Raw genomic sequence first — 17721 nt, forward strand, 5'->3', positions numbered from 1 at the left:
CTTGGCCTCAGAGCACCACTGATGTTTTTTCTTTGTGCCATCTCTACAGATGATTAACCTTTGGTTACTCTTGCCTTACCCTGAGTAATTATCCATTCACCAGGTGCTAGGATAATGTAATTTAATATAATCCCAGGTATAATTTAATGGCTTCTCCTGACCAGCGACTTGTGCTTGGTTTTGCATATTCCACCAAAGGAAATAGTTTGCAGATAACACTTGCCCATGCATTAATAGAATAAAGCTGTCACACAGCCAGACCACTTATAACCATGAGCAAAAGAGTTTGCCCCCAAATAAGGGGGGAAAACACACATAATTTTATTTTTAACTTCTCTGTCCTGGGCCAGCATATTTGCAGTGATGGCAGTTAGGATGCTTTCGGCTGCACATAAAGAATATCTGATTTAAACTGGCTGAAAAAATAGGGCGTTATTAATTTCACATGGTGAGACATCTGGGTGCCAGATCATTCCAGGGTTAGTGGGCAGCTCATCAGGGTTTTAAATCATCCAAGTTCTTTCCATTTTTTCTGCTCTGTCATCCTCAAGATCTCTAAGAGCATTGGCCATACCTCCCCTAATGTTCTTTAGATGGCTGCCACAGCTCCAGACATCCTATCCTTACACAATAGCATCCCAAGCAGGAAGGAAGAGGGATAGCATCACAAAAGGCCTTCTCCTCACTTGCCTCTCTCTAGCCAGAGAGGAAATCTCTTTCCCACGGGCTCTCAGTAGACTTACCTTTATTTCCCAGTAACTCAAATTGGGCTACACGGCTGCCTCTAGAGCAGTCATAGGCAAAGAGCAGTAAGGTCACCACCACTGGCTTAGACCAAACAGGTTTAGCCCAGGGACTGGGCGCATTGTCCTGAAACAAAACTGAGGCTCTATTAGAAGGGAGAGCAGAGAATGGTTTGGGAAGGCAGCGCCTGCTGTGGCATTTGAAACACAGTCTATTTGTCAGGAAGAAATGGTGTTCCCCCATTCACAAACAATAATGGCACTCTGGGTTGGCCCCTTTCTGCCAGCCATTCCTTTGAGCATCACACACATGCACACTTGGTTTGTAAATCCCCAGAACTCTATAGAACTGGGTAACCACTTGATTATTTGTTGAAGAGGGTGGCAAAGTAAAGACAGCTGCTTTCCTCTGGACCCATGTCAGGTGCGGTGACGATGTGGCTGAAGGAGTCTACGCTGGCTGAGTGTCGTCACTGGGGTAAGCTCTCTGAGGTCAGGGCTTGTTTCTGCCGTGTTTGCTGGTGTAGTCTCAGTATCTAGCACTGAGTGGTTGCTCAATAACAGTGGAGTGAATGAATGGACAGACTGGTGACCGAAGAAGATAATGTCTCCAGTGAGTGACACCAAATGGGGCTGGGTTCTGTGAGTTGTCTAGAGAAGTAGAAGCTTGGTCTTCTTCTCTAGGGAGTTTTCAGTCTAATGTTGACAACTGATGGTCAGACCAGTATAGCACAACCAGAGGAGGAGCCTGCCCTCTCTTCCTGTCTTTCAGAATCAATGACCAGCATCACTTGCCCATGGCTGTTGTACCTTGTGATAACTGCCTTTTGTGTCCAGACTGCAAGAATGTGCTGTCTACTAAAGTGGACTCGGATTTGTGGAAGAAAGAGGATTCTTCCTTTAATCCTTTCTGTAGCTTCTTAAAGATTTATGGATATAGCTATAGAAGGGAGAAAGAAAAATCATGTTTCTCTCTCTTCCATGCTAGCTTTTTAAACTGAGGAGGAAACGATTATTTCATTCAGTTTGAATCACAATTATTGAATGACCAAAGATGTAAACAGCCTTTGTCAAAGCTGCAGTGTAATCCAGACAGAAAGGATAATTACGAAGGAAAAGAAGTGCTTGTAATACGTCCTAAGAACCTTTTCTCACTCCTATTTTTGCTCTTAAAACTGTTTTACTCTTGTTTTAGACCTAGAAGGTTTTGACTCCGTGGTATCATCTACTGAGAAACTCAGTCACCCAACAACAAGCAGACCAAAAGCTACGGGGAGGCGGCCTCCGTCCCAGTCCCTCACATCGGTAAGTGTCCCCTCACTTCTCTACAGCTGAAAAACGGGACAGATTAGAAACTGTAACGAAGGACTTTTCTGCAAATGGACACTTTGAGGACACCCCGGGAGAGGCAGGCCATGAGATGCACTGCCAAGCAAAAGGGATTTCAGAGTCTTTTTGAATCGAGCAGTATTTCTTTCCATTTGTTCATTGTGTTTCTGCCAGCGAGGTGGGCACTCCCTAGTTCTACCTGCCTTTTCTCTTTCTCCAGACCGATTCTTATTTGAACCTAAAATGAAATTGGTTAAAAAAAATATATATCACATTTTATGTTGGTGAAAGGAGAAGAGTGGGGTTTGGTCTAGAAAAAGAAAACATAGGCCGGGCGCAGTGGCTCACGCCTGTAATCCTAGCACTCTGGGAGGCCGAGGCGGGTGGATCGCTCGAGGTCAGGAGTTCGAGACCAGCCTGAGCAAGAGCGAGACCCCGTCTCTACTAAAAATAGAAAGAAATTATCTGGCCAACTAAAAATATATATAGAAAAAATGAGCCGGGCATGGTGGCGCATGCCTGTAGTCCCAGCTACTTGGGAGGCTGAGGCAGTAGGATTGCTTAAGCCCAGGAGTTTGAGGTTGCTGTGAGCTAGGCTGACGCCACGGCACTCACTCTAGCCTGGGCAACAGAGCGAGACTCTGTCAAAAAAAAAAAAGAAAAGAAAAAGAAAACATAACATTACTAAGTAACTATCTGCTTCTATACCGCCTAGACAGCGGCTGAACCTTTATTTCTCCAGGCCCTGTGGTCTGCCCCCCCCCCCCCCACGGAATACCATGCAGGCCTACAGGAGATTGTTTTTAAACATATGAGGCACCCAGTCATGTAGGAAAGACTGATCAGAACACTCAGAATAACCCACAGAAGTTTTTTGTTTGGGTCATTTTGAATAACTTCTTAACTGCAAACCTATTACATGTTTGTACCAAATTTGAACAGCGTAATACATAAAGAAAGTAAGTTACCTGTAATCCTGCTCTCCAGGGCAAAGAACTATTAACCTCTTGCTACACATCCTTAGCTTTAAAAAATCTATTTATATATATAAAATGATTTTTTCACAAATGGGATTACATAGCACATGTTTCTGTGGAACTGACTTTCCCCCTTAGATTGTACACCTTTCTCCTCAATCATTACATAGTCTTCCCTAATATCACATTTAATGGCTGCCTGCTGTTCCAACCTGTGACGATATGAGAGTTTGTCTAGCCAGTGTACTATTATTGCACATTTATGTTGTTTCTAGTTCTTCATTATAAACAACACTCAAGTGAATGGCACCGTAGAAAAACCTCAACGCTAATCCAGAATTATTCACCTGGGTAAAAATTTTCTAAAAGTGGATCAAAGGGAACCGCATGCTTTACTTTTGCCACAGATTGCAAACATCTCTTCCACAAATGTTAAGTTTACCTTCCACAGTAGTGGGTGTGAGAGAGAGAGAGAGAGATCTATATATTGATCGATCCAGTGATTCATCTGTCTCTATGTAGCACATTGCCCTGTCCTGGCAAGTTTAAGTCCTTATAACTTCCACCCTGGTTCACGAAGGAATTAACCTTTTGCAGGTTTCCCAGGACAATTTCTATTTTTTTGTCATCACTTATCCCACCTAAGGTGTTGTCATTTAGAAGAAAAAGAATGCCACTTCCTTTGAACCTCTTCTCTCATATCTACTGAATCTGGAAGTATGGTTTGAGTCATCCTATTTTTCCTCCTTGTGTGAAACAAACCTAACTTTGTATCGATACCTTTTGGGAAGAAAGACTTTAAAAAGTGGCTTACTTTTTCATTCTTCTGCAGAGTTCTGTGTCAACACTACCTTCCTTGTCATCTCCCTCTCACCTCTCTATACCCCACCCTACCATGCCTGACATACATGCTACCTGTTGTTTCTTAATATCTCTGTATTTTGATCTTCAATCCTACCTCCTACATCTTCCTTATAAATGCTTCATCATGTTTGTTTTCCTTCCAAATTCTCCCCAACTTTTCAAGGTCTAGAGAACCTCATGACTTCCAGAATTAAATATAGGGTTCAAATACACAAATGTCTGGGAGTTTGTGTCTATGTTGGGGACCAGGTAAGAATATCTCATCTTCACTCTGCCTTTAGACTACACAGTTGTTCATTCAACAAATATTTGTAGACATCGATCCCCTATAGGCTCTGCACTGTGCCACATACCAAAGATACAACTGGGAACTGCCTGCAGGAAGCTTATGGGACAGTGACGCAAAGCTTGGCATTTTATATGGAGTAATTTTATTTGCAGACTTTAAACAACAGGATACATTTATGCTTTAAAAACGTATAATTACTATACTCTCTTCCCTTCATTCCCATCCGTCCCCATTTGGATGTGTACATTGAGTTGCTATTTACTCTTCTTCCAGTTAGCACCCATGGGTTTCCATAGCAAAATGGAATTAGTGGATATGGGCATATTCCTCAAAGGCTACTGAAGGCAATGATGGAGGAAATGCACTAGTCACGATTCCCCAGCCTGGGCCCTCTCACTCTAGTTGAAGCTACTTAGGTTTATAGGATTCAAAGAGCAAGCTTTGACTGGCAGCTCGTGAACCATAGGTTATATAGGAGGAAACTGGCATTTTGAATAAAATCTCAAAATGAAAGGATCCAGGCATTGCATGGTGGTTAAGCAGTTAAGCCTAGATTAATAAGAAAGCATGGCGGTAGGGGGATGTTAATACCAGGTAATTGGATTTTCAGATTAAGTAAAGATTAACAAATAAGACCTCTTAAATTGAAAAGTTTGCTTAAAAATTCCCCCAAATATATTAGGTTTCTACCTTAGCACATAAACAGAAGAAAACAAACTATTTGTGGGTGTAATTTTTCTATAATGGTACCAAGTGGTGATTCTAAATAGGACTGTTTTTCTACCATCGGGGCAGAAGGCATAGAGATGAGGCTGAATATGGGCTAGCCCAAAGATACCTGTAGAAGATTCTTCATTAAAAAGAATTCTTTGCAATGGGAATTCTTATTTTCATTTGTTTTGTTCTAAAACAGGGAAATTCTAGGAAATCGTTTATGACCAAGTGAATTTCAATGAATTGATCCCCATTCATCAGCTTTTTTTTTTTTTTTTTTTTTTTTTGACAGAGTCTTGCTCTGTTGCCCTGGCTAGAGTGCCGTAGTGTCATTGTAGCTCACTGCAACCTCCAACTCCTGGGCTCAAGTGATCCTCCCGCCTTGGCCTCCCAGAGTGCTAGGATTACAGGCATGAGCCACCGTGCCAGCCCCATCCATCTTGCTTTTTGATCTTCACAGTGAGGCGGAAAGAGCATGGGTCTTTGTCCCCATATTTTACCAAAAGATGCTGCCATTCTGTAAATATACTTTAGCAAATACAGACTCCAAAATGGATATGTTGACTGTCAACAGTAATGATGGCAGAGATTTAGCAGCAGGTACCAAAGGAGATGTGAGCTTATTGTGCTAGCGGGCAGGGCTATGCTCTCAGGCCGCGGAAACGCTGGTCGCTGAACCACAGGCCTGGTGGTCCCTTGCCTCTGGAAATGGTTTCCTCTCAGACAAGTCCTTTAGAGCACTCCGTATGCAGCAGACTTAGTGATCCTGGAAAAGGGTCAAGGAAAGGAAAAGGAGGGAATGGAGGAGAGGCAGATTAGAGGCAGCTTCCTGTTGACCTATGTGTTCTTGCCCGACAGACTGTCAGCCCTAGGAGGGCAGGGACTATGTATGGCATGTCACCTTTAAGTCTGCAGTACCAAGCTCAGTGCTTGGCACATGGGAGCAAATGTTTAGAGAAAGGAGGGGAGAGAGCAGGAGCAGATGGACAGGGATGCTTGCAAGGATGAAGTGATCAATGGGTGTCCGTGGAAAGATCTCTAGTTTAGGAAACCTTGCTTCTTAGTCACAGTTCTGCCACTAACCAGCTGTGTGACTGTCTCCAGTGCACAGATAATAGCACACTTTCGGCCTCACAGGGTTATAATAAGGGGACAAAATAGAAGCGTCAGGTGCTTTGGAAAACACACAGCATTATATTAATGAAAGCTATGTCAGCTAAGGTATAATTCTGACAAAAGCATTTTCTTTCGGCTTTATGTAGTCCTCCCTTTCAAGCCCTGATATCTTCGACTCCCCAAGTCCCGAAGAAGATAAGGAGGAACACATTTCACTTGTGCACAGAGGAGTGGATGCGTCAAAGAAAACGTCAAAGACTGTTACCATATCCCAAGTGAGTGACCGCCATGGCGAGGGTGTCCTTGCTGTTTTGTGCATGCACTAATGAAGGGTTATAAACCAAATGAGGATAAACAGACTGTGCAGGTGTTTGTCCTTCGTCAGTGACAGTGATTAGTCATCAAAATCCCTGAGGCATGTTGCAAAGTCTCCAAAACTGGGCAGAATCCCTGAGATGCAAGTTCAGTTGTTTATTTCCCATGTTTTCTCTTGTAGCTTGATCTCCTTTTCATACCATCACACACGTGCACACAAATGCCCTTGCGTGCCACCACTCCCACCACAACCAAAACACTTAAAAAGCCTTGAAGTGTCTAGAGAGAATACATTAAATATATTAAATGCTGTGTCCTCTTCCCACAGATCTTGCTTTTTATGTTCAAAGCTGGGCACAAATTATAGTTGGAAGACCATAGATATAACTAATGTGATCTCTTAAAAACCGATCTGGATTCATATTCTAGGATAATTTTTAGTCTAAAAACATTTTAATTTCATTGCATGCTTAGGGAATGGTATAGCTATTTTAAGTTATTGGTTTGTGAGAAACAAAGAAGACATTGTCTAGCTACTCCATGTAACTTTCAAAGAGTGCCCTGTAGAAGTTCTGTTCTTCCTATGAATACAAACCAAGATTTTAAAATTCCATTTTCTTGTACTAAGCAAACCCAGTCAATTGGAATTATTTTCTCTGAATATTAGCAACTTCTCTCTTAAAGCAGAAAACTATAGTCATTTGAAGCAAGAATTAACACAAAGAAATCAAAGGTTACATAGGATTTTCCTCCTCATAGATTTAAGAATTTACACGTATAGATCTTAAAAATTTGATATAGTAAGCAAAATGTGATCCTATAAAACAGATCAATTGTAATTATCCACAAAACCAAAGCATTCCTCCTTTATGAAAGGATTCCATTTGCAGAAATTGGATTTAGACTTTTTTTTTTTTTTTTTTTTTCCCTGGTGCCCATAAGTTTACCTATCGTTTCATTCTCTCGGACATCCCTGGGGTGTCTCTACAGTGACATCTACTGGTAGACAATGGCTTTTCATGTTTCTGATTTGCACAGTTCCATCCCATTAGCTTATCTCACTTTTCCAGAGTTGTCATGTTGTGTTCTTCATTGCTTCTAGAAGTTCCACTTGAACTGATTTGATCAGGAAGTGTGGTGGCCTATACTCTGTGAGGGCTTAAAAAGTACTTAATTAGCAGAAATGGGTAGGGAGAGCGAGTCAGGTAGGAAATGCCAAGCAAAGCATTGATTCAAGAAGTAGCTGGAAGTCAATCAGTGTAAGGACATTCATGGGCCACGGGAGGTACATAAACATACAGGATGGGAGTAGGGGAAGGCATGAGCCCAGGAATAGGTGATAAGCATAGAAAAGAAGGACAGGAGAATGTGACTCTTCAGACTCAGGCAGCCACACCGGGCTTAAGGGATCTGGCTCGTGGCGAGGGGACAGACTGCCAGTCCTGCCTGTCGTTAGCTGTGAGACTTGGGGAATTACTCAACCACCTCGCCAAGCCTCAGTTCCATGCTTGGTAACATGCTTGTGCCAGCCGATCCTTGTTTGAATTGGCTGGCGACGTCCAGCATGTGATCAGGGCTCCATACGTGTCGGCTCCTCTTCCCTCTTACTATAACTCCTACGAACAATAAAGCTCGGGCTGGCGGATTGCTATCCCTGGCAGCAGAGAGCGCTTTTCCTCAATGGCAATTTGGCAGAGAAAGGGAGAGCAGAGAGACTGGGAATGATGGCCCATCTGCTTTTGGCTCTCTCTGCCCATTCTCTCCCTCTAGCACAGCCTGAATCCAGACTCTACCTCCTCCTCACCGTGCCAGCCAAGCCCCTTCTTGGCTCCTGCCCTGGGGTGGCCGGCGAGGCGTCTGCTGCTGGAGGGAGTCCCGTGGCCGTCCTGCCAAGCTCCGCCACCACCCTCAACTTCCGCCCTGCCGCTCACCCCCAGTATCCTGTCCCACTACTGTCCCTCCTCCACACCTGACTACCAGCTCCCGTGCTGGTATCTGCTCCCTGGACCCTCCTGGCTTTCTCAAGACAGTTCTCCATCAGGCCTCCCCACCCCCACCGCCTGTCTTCTCCATCTTCAGCCTGCGCACCCCCACCCTTCTCTCAGCATGTTGTGCAGCTCAGGGGCTCGCCCGTCTTGCAAAGCGAACAAAATCCTCCCTTGATCCTGTCTCCTCCTGAGGCTTCTGTATGAGCACTCTCTCTCCGCCATTTTCCTGCCTCCACCAAATTTCTAAAAAGAGTCCTACACTTGCAGGCCACACTCCTCACGTCCCATCCAGGTGCTCATCTGCTGCGATCAGGTTTCTGTGTCCCTTGTTCCACCAAAATGGGCTCCGCCCGGTTTTCCTCTCAGCACTCTTCACACACTTATTCAAGTACTTTTTCCCTTCTGGAAACTCTTCCAGGGGACTTCTGTAACCCAGGGCCCTCTTCTGGTCTTGCTTCGTTCCCCTCTCTCACCGTCTTTCCCAGTCGCCAAGGGCGTGCTCTACCTTGTCTCCCCACCCCTTCCAGTGGGACTTCCCCAGCTGCCACCACTGTGCTGCTGCTTTCCCCCCTGCACCTTCCACTTCCCCCCGGGCCAGCTCACTCTTTCAGTCACTGGCTCTGCCCACTAGGTGTGTCCCCTTGGCTGTCCCTTGGGCTCCTAAGATTCAATGTTTCCAAAACTGAAATCATCACCTGGGCTTTCAACCTGTTCTTCCTCCATGAAAGGTACAACCTCTATACCTGGTTCCTCCCTCCCTGCCCACGGCCCTTGGTCTGTCCTTCCTCCTGCAGCCTCTACAGCCTGTCCAGCACCACATCCCCCTGGTCACAGGGTGTCTGCTTCATGAGGACAGGGGATACGTCTGCCTCACCCACACCCCACCCCAGCACCAGGAACAATGCCTGATGTTCTTTGTTGGATACATCTGCCTTTGCTGCATCTCTCAAAGTTGTCTTGTCTCTCTCTCTCTCTCTCTCTCTCTCTCTCTCCTTGGCCACTGCCAAGGTTGAACCCCTGCCATTTTTAGCTTTCATCGTATAAGAGTCTTCCAGCAGTTCTCTGGACTCCAGACCTGCCAACCCTTAGGCCCTTCTGCAGCCAGAGTGATCCTTAGCTGCCTTTCTGACCCTTCACCCAGCCACTTCCACCTCCCAGCCTCGCTCTCCCTCCCCAGCTCTCTCCTGCCCCTCTGATGTTATAGATGTGCCTCCCACCAGTGTGTTTTGCTCCCTGGTCTCTAGGCCTTTGCCTGGTGCATTCCATCCTCCTACAACTTCTTTCTCCAACCACCCCTCCTTTCTTCTGGCCATTTCCTCGTCCTCCTCCAAGACGGGGCTGTCAGCACCTCCTCCCCAGTGCCTGCCTTCCCATTCGTTGGCCCCTTTCATACTTTTCTGGAGCTCTCTGTGCTCACCTCCCCCTGTGCAGTCTTTCCTGTCTTCTGCAGTGTGTTGGTCTGTCTGTCTGTACCCCACTGGGTTCTGAGCTCCCTTAGGGCCAGGAGAATGCCTTCATGTCTTGCTCACTTCAGAGTTTGTGGTGCCTGGCAAGTAGTTGGGCATCTCTATGTGTACATTAAACCGATTAGGAACTATCTGCCCAGAAAGAAGGTCAAGTTTACACAGAAGGAGGCACTTGGTGGTGGTCGGGAGTGGGGGGAATACCTATACCACATAGGCCCTTGGTGGCTGGTGCATGAAGGAATATACATGAGTGGGCTGTGTAGAGAGAGGTGGGGACAGTGATGTTGATGGAAGATTTGACTAACCAGGACAGGAGGCACAGCACACAAACCCCTGGCCCTGAATCCTCCCCACCGTCCCTCATCACAGGTGTCTGACAACAAAGCATCCCTGCCACCCAAGCCGGGGACCATGGCAGCAGGCAGCGGTGGGCCAGCCCCTCTGTCCTCGGCGGCACCTTCCCCGCTGTCATCCTCTTTGGGAACAGCTGGACACAGAGCCAACTCCCCGTCTCTGTTCGGCACGGAAGGAAAACCAAAGATGGAGCCTGCAGCCAGCAGCCAGGCAGCCGTGGAAGAGCTGAGGACACAGGTCCGTGAGCTGAGGAGCATCATCGAGACCATGAAGGACCAGCAGAAGTGAGTATCCGGGGACCCTTTGCAGCTGCCACCCAGGTTGCTCTCCACGGGGACAGGGCCTAGTTCTGGAAGCCTGAGTCCCAGCCTGCCCCAGAGGGTGGACCGGGCCTCCACAGCGATGGTGGCAGCAATGGCGGGAGTGGGTATGGAGGCGACAGGCTGAAAATTTATACTTAAATTATGCTGTGTGTTTATGCTGGGCCTACTGTGTGTAGGAAGGGCCCACACTGGCCATGGGGCACACAGGGATGAGTCAGCTGCAAGGACTGACACTCTCAGCAGGCTGCTAAAATGAAAATTCTTTAAATCCCCCATGAAATATAGTATGTACATGTACCACTTCTTAAATAAGCCCACTGGCCAGCTTTTCCTCTAGCAACAGAAAAATTGCAATTTCTTCACTTAGCTGCCAGACGAAGTCGTTGGCCTGCACTGAGGGGGCTGTAAGGTGCGAAGGAGATATAGGGAATCTTGAATCTCGAGACCTTCCACTCAGGAAGATGTCCTGCCCATGAAACTTGGGGGGCTCCCTCCATGCAGGCCTGCACACACGCCCCCCCGCTGCACTCTCCTCCTCAGAGTGCACTTAGATGGGGGGAGTGGCCTGTATGCGAAAATAAATATCATACATAGATATCACCCCGGTGCTGTTTGCAACGACAAAGCAGGTAGGAGGATTAGAAGTAGAGAGGTGCTTATCTGAATAAACTGAGGCTCAGAGAGCTTGGAGGTCAGTTAGCTCTTTCTAGAGGGGATCAGGAGAGACATCTCAAGTATTTCCCGAGTAGGATTTTGAAAGATGATCTAGAACTGCCATGAGCAGACCACTCCAGCAGAGGGGAAAGCATACGGTTTCCCGGGTACGTGAAGAGTCAACGCAGCTCCGGGCTACTGGCATCCTGGGATCAGGAGGTACCCAGGGCGGTGGCAGGAGATGCTACTGGAGACCTACCCTTGGGAGGGAGTCTGGGGCTGGCAGAAGCCCCATCACCTGCCTCCCCCTACGGGCCTAGAGGGACCTGGAGTGTTTGTGATCACTTTGCGGTATAATGGGGTTAGGCAGAGTTAATTTCTTCTCTGCAGGACTTTTCAGAGCCATCACTGTACATTGGGATGATGGAGAGGGTAGCATATACAGTGTTTCCCAAACTTACTTCATCACAGAACCCCTTTTTTCTAGAGCATCCTAGGACCAGGGTTCCATGGAGCTTACTTTGAGCAATGTGGCTCTAAGCAGGTTCTGTTCCACCCAGACTGGGAGGTGTCCTATGAAATTGTGTCCCCTTGGACATTCCGCCTGCCTGTAAGAGACTCATCAAATAAACATACAGAACTGGCAAGATGGTACTTGAGAGGGGCTCCTAGGGCCACCCTGGCTGCCCCCGACTCCTTAAAGTCCTCAGCTCCTATCTGGCTCTGGAGGTTACAGGTTTAGGTCCCCAAGGTGACATGTGCCCCTTGACTAAACAGTGACCTTCTGGCCCCAGGACATCCCAGAGCATTGGTTCTCAGCCTTCTGAGCAGGACCATCCTTGAGTCAGACTGGCTTGGGTCCAGGGCTATGACCCTTTGGACCCTCTGAGAGGTGCCTGGAACCTGCTTACACGTCTACAATGGCCTAAGCCTGCCTCTGAGTGCAGAGCCACCTGTGCTTTGGGGCTGCCACACTCTGTGTTTCTTCCCCCACTGCAAAGCCTACAAAGAGTTGGCCAGAATTGTCCTCCTCCAGCCAATGTGTCTTGAATCAACACCTCTTCCAGGGCCTTCCTTTCCAGCCTACCTCAGCCTGGCCTCATGCCCGGGGTCTGTGGGTCCCCACCAGTCTCCTACCTTAGCTCTTGGTGTCACTTTCCTTTTAGCCTTCAACTCAAGTCTGTACCAACCCTCCTCATTCCCAAACGTGCTGGTTCTCGCCTCCCTGCTTCTGCCCTGGCTTTTCTCTACCAATTCCCTCATCTTTCTTCCTCCTCATAGACTTACACTCATTTTTTAGTAGTTTGAGACTCAGTGACTTTCTTTGGATCACCTTCCTCAATTAACTGCCCCCACCTGGACCACTTGAGGCTTTGCCTGCCAGTCCTCCTGGGTTATGCCATGTGCTCAGGATCTCACCTTCTACTTCTTCCCTGAGCCCTAAGTAGTGTCCATTGGGATGTGGGTGCATATTGTGCGCTTGTATAAATACGATGATGAATCACAACTGGTTCATGTCAGATAACCCAACATGTTGATGGCAGGGCCAGGACACTGTCCCAAGTCTAGGAACTATCAAGGTGCTCATCTGAAGTGAACAAATGCAATATAACTTCTAACTTACCCACTGCAGTATTTGTGCCATCTTTGTTTTTTTCATTTTCCAACCCAGTTTGTAAAAAGGTATGTGTAAAATGGAGCATTTGCTACCTTAATGTGGAGGACAGCTCTCTGACCAGATTTTGGATGGTTGCTTGGTTGCTGTGTCCTGATTTTGCAAGATGATTAGTTTTGTTCCACTTCATTATTTAATGTTGGAAAGGGCATTAGGCCGTGGACCCTAAGTCATGCCTGCCTCTTACCTAAGTTCAGTTATTTTACCTCCAAGTTTTCAGGTCTTACTATTTGTAGGATTTTGTGAGAATCAGTGAAAATGTACCAGTAACCTTTTATTGATTTAAACTCCTGTTGGAAATAAAGGAAATATATGTGGAGTCGTAAAAATGTCTGCAATGAAAATGAGGATGTAAGTATGTTTAAAGACCAGTGATTTTGTAAGGAAAGAATAATCAAAGGGAAGACAACAGATGAGCCTGGTACCTGGAATCTAGTCATTGGGCAAGTCAGGCCACCACACTGGGCCTCACTGTCCCCCTCTTCTTTCTCCTTCGGGGAAAAGTTGGGACTAAGGAAGGGATCTCAAAGGTCATTTCCAGATGTACCATTTGATGGATACAGATTTGGGGGGCACAAAAATAATGGCAAGCCTTTCTGTCTGCAACAAATTTCAAGCAATAACAACGCAAGGAAAATATCATATTTTGTCCACATTTTCTTTGTAAAAGGGCCAGATGGATTTTGTAGTAATACTAAGAGGTTCTTATCTCTTACTGGGGAAGTCTGAGCTTTTGTTTAATTTCATTGCCATTTGCCTTTCAGACGAGAGATTAAGCAGTTACTGTCAGAGTTGGATGAAGAGAAGAAAATCCGGCTTCGGTTGCAGGTGGGTCTCTCGGGGTCCTGCTGCCTGTGAGGCCTGGGCTCAGTGGGGACAGGGACAGAATCAGGGCTTTATTTTAAACAGAAATGATTGTTACTCCTTTGCAGATTTAGATACACTTCCTCACACAATTTTCTTAGAATTGTATAGACTGGCTACACATCTTCTCCTGGGTTCCAGGAAGTCTTTGGGAAGGGAAACGTTAGTAAATGTGCCCCAAATTGGGTTTCTCGTTTGGAATTTGTCATAAACATCTCCTCTTCAAAAAGTCCCCCCACCCCACCTCCATTTTCAGGAGGCCCCGTTATAGTAACAGCCAGAGGGTGTGGCACTGGGGTGGCCCTGCTGCCAGCTGGCTTCTGTCATGTGATCATTGGGACTCCAAGCTGTCCATGCTCGGCACTTGTTCTTTCTTTATCTTTTTTTCTTCCTGATGGCTGGGTCAGTCCTGCCAGGGCATCAGAGCTCTGTCCCCTCTAGTGTCTGATCCAATGCTGTTATTACCAAATGGCGAGGAACATGTGGGACTTCTAAATGACCAAAGGTAGACTTTCAGCTTTTATCCAGTTGGCACCCTTGGTAATGATGGGACCCATGCTGCTTAAAGAAGAGATAGGTAGCTGCTCACCGTCACTTTGGGGAGCTGACAGACACCCCCTTGGGCCAACCACAGCTGCCTTCTGACACCGCCAGATGGTCCAGCGTGTCACGACTGCCTGCTCTACCCTCTCTGGCTGGGAAACTGGAATTATTGCTGCTTTTGACAACTTTGCATCCTGGGCGCTCGGGAATTCAAACATCCACCATTTCCTAGTGCACCGTGTCTGTGTGCCTGTGCTTTGGGGTTTATGTCATTTCTGGCATTGCTGTTGATTGATCATTCAGAAATCATTTTACCCATTTCACCTTTAAAATTGTCAGGTTGATTGCTTTCTTTCAGTCGATCAGGTTGATTATCTTTCAGCTTGTATAAAACCAGCCAATTCATGATGACTTTGTTTGGTTCTTTTTTCCTTTATAGATGGAAGTGAATGACATAAAGAAAGCTCTTCAATCAAAATGAATATTTGATAAATGAAATGTCACATTATTCATCCTGAGTCTGAGACTCAAATTTTCTGCCCCAGCCAAAATAATCTTGTGCCAAAAGATTAAAGGTTTGCCTCAACATGTCCCTGTTTGAAAGATTAGCACAGAAGTCTTGATAGCACAACACAAATTCCATCCAAGAGGAGAATCTTCCCCATGGTGTAGTCCTGGGGCTGGCAGTGGTTGTGACTTACACAGAGCAAATTGTGCTACAGGCTTTTCTACTTTGAGATCTCATGCGAAACGAAAACTCAGGCAGTTTAGTCCATAGTGGTACTATTTTGATGATATTTTCCATTAATAAAATGTAATTTCAGATTATTCGTTTACAAGCTTTATAATTTTATGATTTTTTAATCGTGTTTTGTCACAGGTTCCCCTAGTGTTTGTACTACACGTAGTCAGGAGCGAGTGTCCCGTTCTTTTGCTTCAGGCTGAGAGCTGCCTCGCTTTGTGTCCCCCTTTAGGATTCTATTACATATGCAATTGTAGGTCCAACTGTCCCTTCCCCTGCCAGCAAACCCCACCACCCTAAGAGAAATTTTAGCTTATATATGATGGTATATTTACAAAAAGAGAAAGAGAAAATCTGGTATTTGCAATGATCTGTGCCTTCTTTTTACCACCCTCTTGATTGGAGCTTTTGTGATGCAGCTACCATGATTCAAAAAAAATTAAAAAATAAATAAAAAAAAAAACCTGCCACTTATCCAAGTCCACTAGAGGCCACTGTCTTCAAAGCTTCTCTCACCCTAGCCAAAGGTCCTAAGAGGAGACAGCTGTGAAGTTGGGCGTGCTCTGTGGTACTAGCTGTGACTTTTAAGTTTCTCCTAGTTTTTAGGTTCCATGAAACTAGAAATGTCATCCCTGCTTGATTTTTCATAAGCAAAGTTAAACTCCTGCTTCCTGTCCTTTGCACCTTTTGCGTGAACAGAATATGCATTATTAAAGCAAAAATAAATAAAAGTAAAATGCAAATGAAAACAAGGGGGGGAAGTTGTATTATTTCCTGCACTGGGTTATCCGTGTGTGTTATTGTTTAAACTGTATTCACATGATGTCATTGGCCTTGCTCACTTGTAACCCTTTCCTCGGGTCCAAGACAATGGGGGGAGGGTCTTGTTGAAGTGTAGCCATTGGATCTTTCTTGCATTTATGGAATTGCTTTTTCTTTCCCAAGGAAACTGATGTTTGCTTGTCTGCTTTATCTTTGTAGCACATGAACAGTTCAGCCTTAGACTATGTAACTGTTTTCTCATCCTTAGCTGAAAATAAGGGGCATACTGTATTGCAAGATTGTTCGGGGGTAGGGGTGGAGGGGGTGGTCCCTTAATGGCCCCTGAAGATGTTTGATGTGTTTCTCAAAAGCTGCTTTGTCTATTTCCTCAGTTTTATAGTGAAACTACTGAACATTAATAGACTTGCACAACCACAAAAAATGAGAATTGATAACATTGAAGGAACGATACAAAAAAAATCACGTGTTATTGATCATTGATAGTATTACAAATAAATGTCTCTTCCTTTCTCTTTCTCTCTCCCTTCCCCTGCCTTCCTCTTGCCTATGTGCTCATCCTTGCTGCTTGAGGCCACTACTTCCCTCTGAGTATTTGCAGAGCCCTGGCACCCTGGCCTTCCTGGGTGGTGGTACAGTTAAGGAAAGGGAGTGTGTAAAGAAAGAAACCTCACACCCTTCATTCCCGTGTCTGGATATGTTGCCTTTTCAGTGTGCTGCGGGCCAGGAGCACCAAGTGTCCAAGGGCAGCATAAAACATTCCTGTACCCCTTGACTGTCCTAAGCATTTCTGCTTTAAACTTGAAGATTTCAGAGATTTCCCACCACCTAATAATAAGGATGAGGATTGAATGCTTCGATGTTCAGATTTCTCACTTCCTCATCATGAAAATCCCTAATGATATAGTTTTATATAATGTGTATACAGAGTAGGATTGTTAATAATTAAATTGAGAGGTTGGAGCCCTCATGGGGCACTGGCGACATGGAATGTAGAGGGCTGATGCCTTCCCCTCAGAGGCCATTGGCTTCCTTTGTATAAGGAGAGGGAGAAGCATTTCTAGAAGAAGTTGGCATGTCCAGCTTCATTACTGCCCCTTGGGCTAACCAGCAAGAGGATTCTGCATCATGGAACTGGACGAGCCACTACCCAAACAGCCACCATCTTTACTCCTTACAAAATGGACCCATCAAGAATATTGAAAAGCTTGGAAGTATCACTTTTGAAAACATTCTTTTGCATTCAGCATGGACTCGACCAGGCATCTATGGAGATTATTTTTTGGCTTCATTTTCTAAAGTTGTATTTAGAAAAGTCTTAAGTATTGTGCTTTGTAAAGAAGATGATTAAAATGAAATTTTGCGAAAATATTTCTGTTCAAAGTTGTCATGGTCCAAGAGGAATAAGTTCTTGGAATATAAATCATTTTTCTCCATTTTACACAATTTGATTATTCTTATAGAAAATGTCTTTAGAAGGCATTGAATATAGTCCCCCTTCAATCTTCCCCAAGGGAACAGGAATAATCCATTAAAATATGTGCCTGTGAATTCTATTTTTAAAATGTTCAATTCCACATTTATATCTAAGCAGAAAATGCTAGTTAAGTATAAATTCGCTTTTAGTGTAAAAATTGTTGTTATTCCAATAACGGTGTAAAGCCACTTTTATTCACACACAGCCCTCCGGGCATCACATTCAAGTATGTGATTAGTTTTCTTCCAGAAGGACATCCTGTATCTATCATCATGTGTGTCTTTGGTTATTAATGGCAGGGTTTTATTTCCTTTCATAACCTGCTCCTTGATGGGAAAACTGCAGGATATATAATTTATTGCTCATAGTTGCTACGTTCTGTATAAAAATAATCCCCAGGTCCTACAAAGACCTTTGTATTATAAACTGAGGTCATCATGGTCCCTTTCTTTGGTATTAGATTGGGTTTTAGTCCTCTAGTTATTTTAGCACAAATGAATGTCAAGAT

The 17721-nt window shown here is 45.2% G+C and overlaps 1 protein-coding gene across 13 annotated transcripts in view; it reads left to right on the forward strand.

Moving 5' to 3' along the window:
* Positions 1 to 17105, forward strand: part of SH3KBP1 (SH3 domain containing kinase binding protein 1) — a 312915-nt gene extending 295810 nt beyond the window's left edge. For 6 of the 13 annotated variants that reach the window (XM_069464019.1, XM_069464020.1, XM_069464023.1 and 3 more), the window contains 5 exons: positions 1939 to 2048; positions 6179 to 6307; positions 10171 to 10439; positions 13572 to 13635; positions 14654 to 17105. In XM_069464019.1, coding sequence (XP_069320120.1) covers positions 1939 to 2048; positions 6179 to 6307; positions 10171 to 10439; positions 13572 to 13635; positions 14654 to 14695 — 614 coding nt within the window. In that variant the 3' untranslated portion in view covers positions 14696 to 17105. Of the gene's footprint in view, positions 1 to 1167; positions 1222 to 1938; positions 2049 to 6178; positions 6308 to 10170; positions 10440 to 13571; positions 13636 to 14653 lie in introns of all 13 variants that reach the window. The other 7 variants (XM_069464022.1, XM_069464024.1, XM_069464027.1 and 4 more) reach the window with 2 other exon arrangements.
* Positions 17106 to 17721: the final 616 nt, after the last annotated feature.

This window comes from Eulemur rufifrons, chromosome 30 (genome assembly GCF_041146395.1).
Source record: "Eulemur rufifrons isolate Redbay chromosome 30, OSU_ERuf_1, whole genome shotgun sequence".
Lineage (NCBI taxonomy): Eukaryota > Metazoa > Chordata > Mammalia > Primates > Lemuridae > Eulemur > Eulemur rufifrons.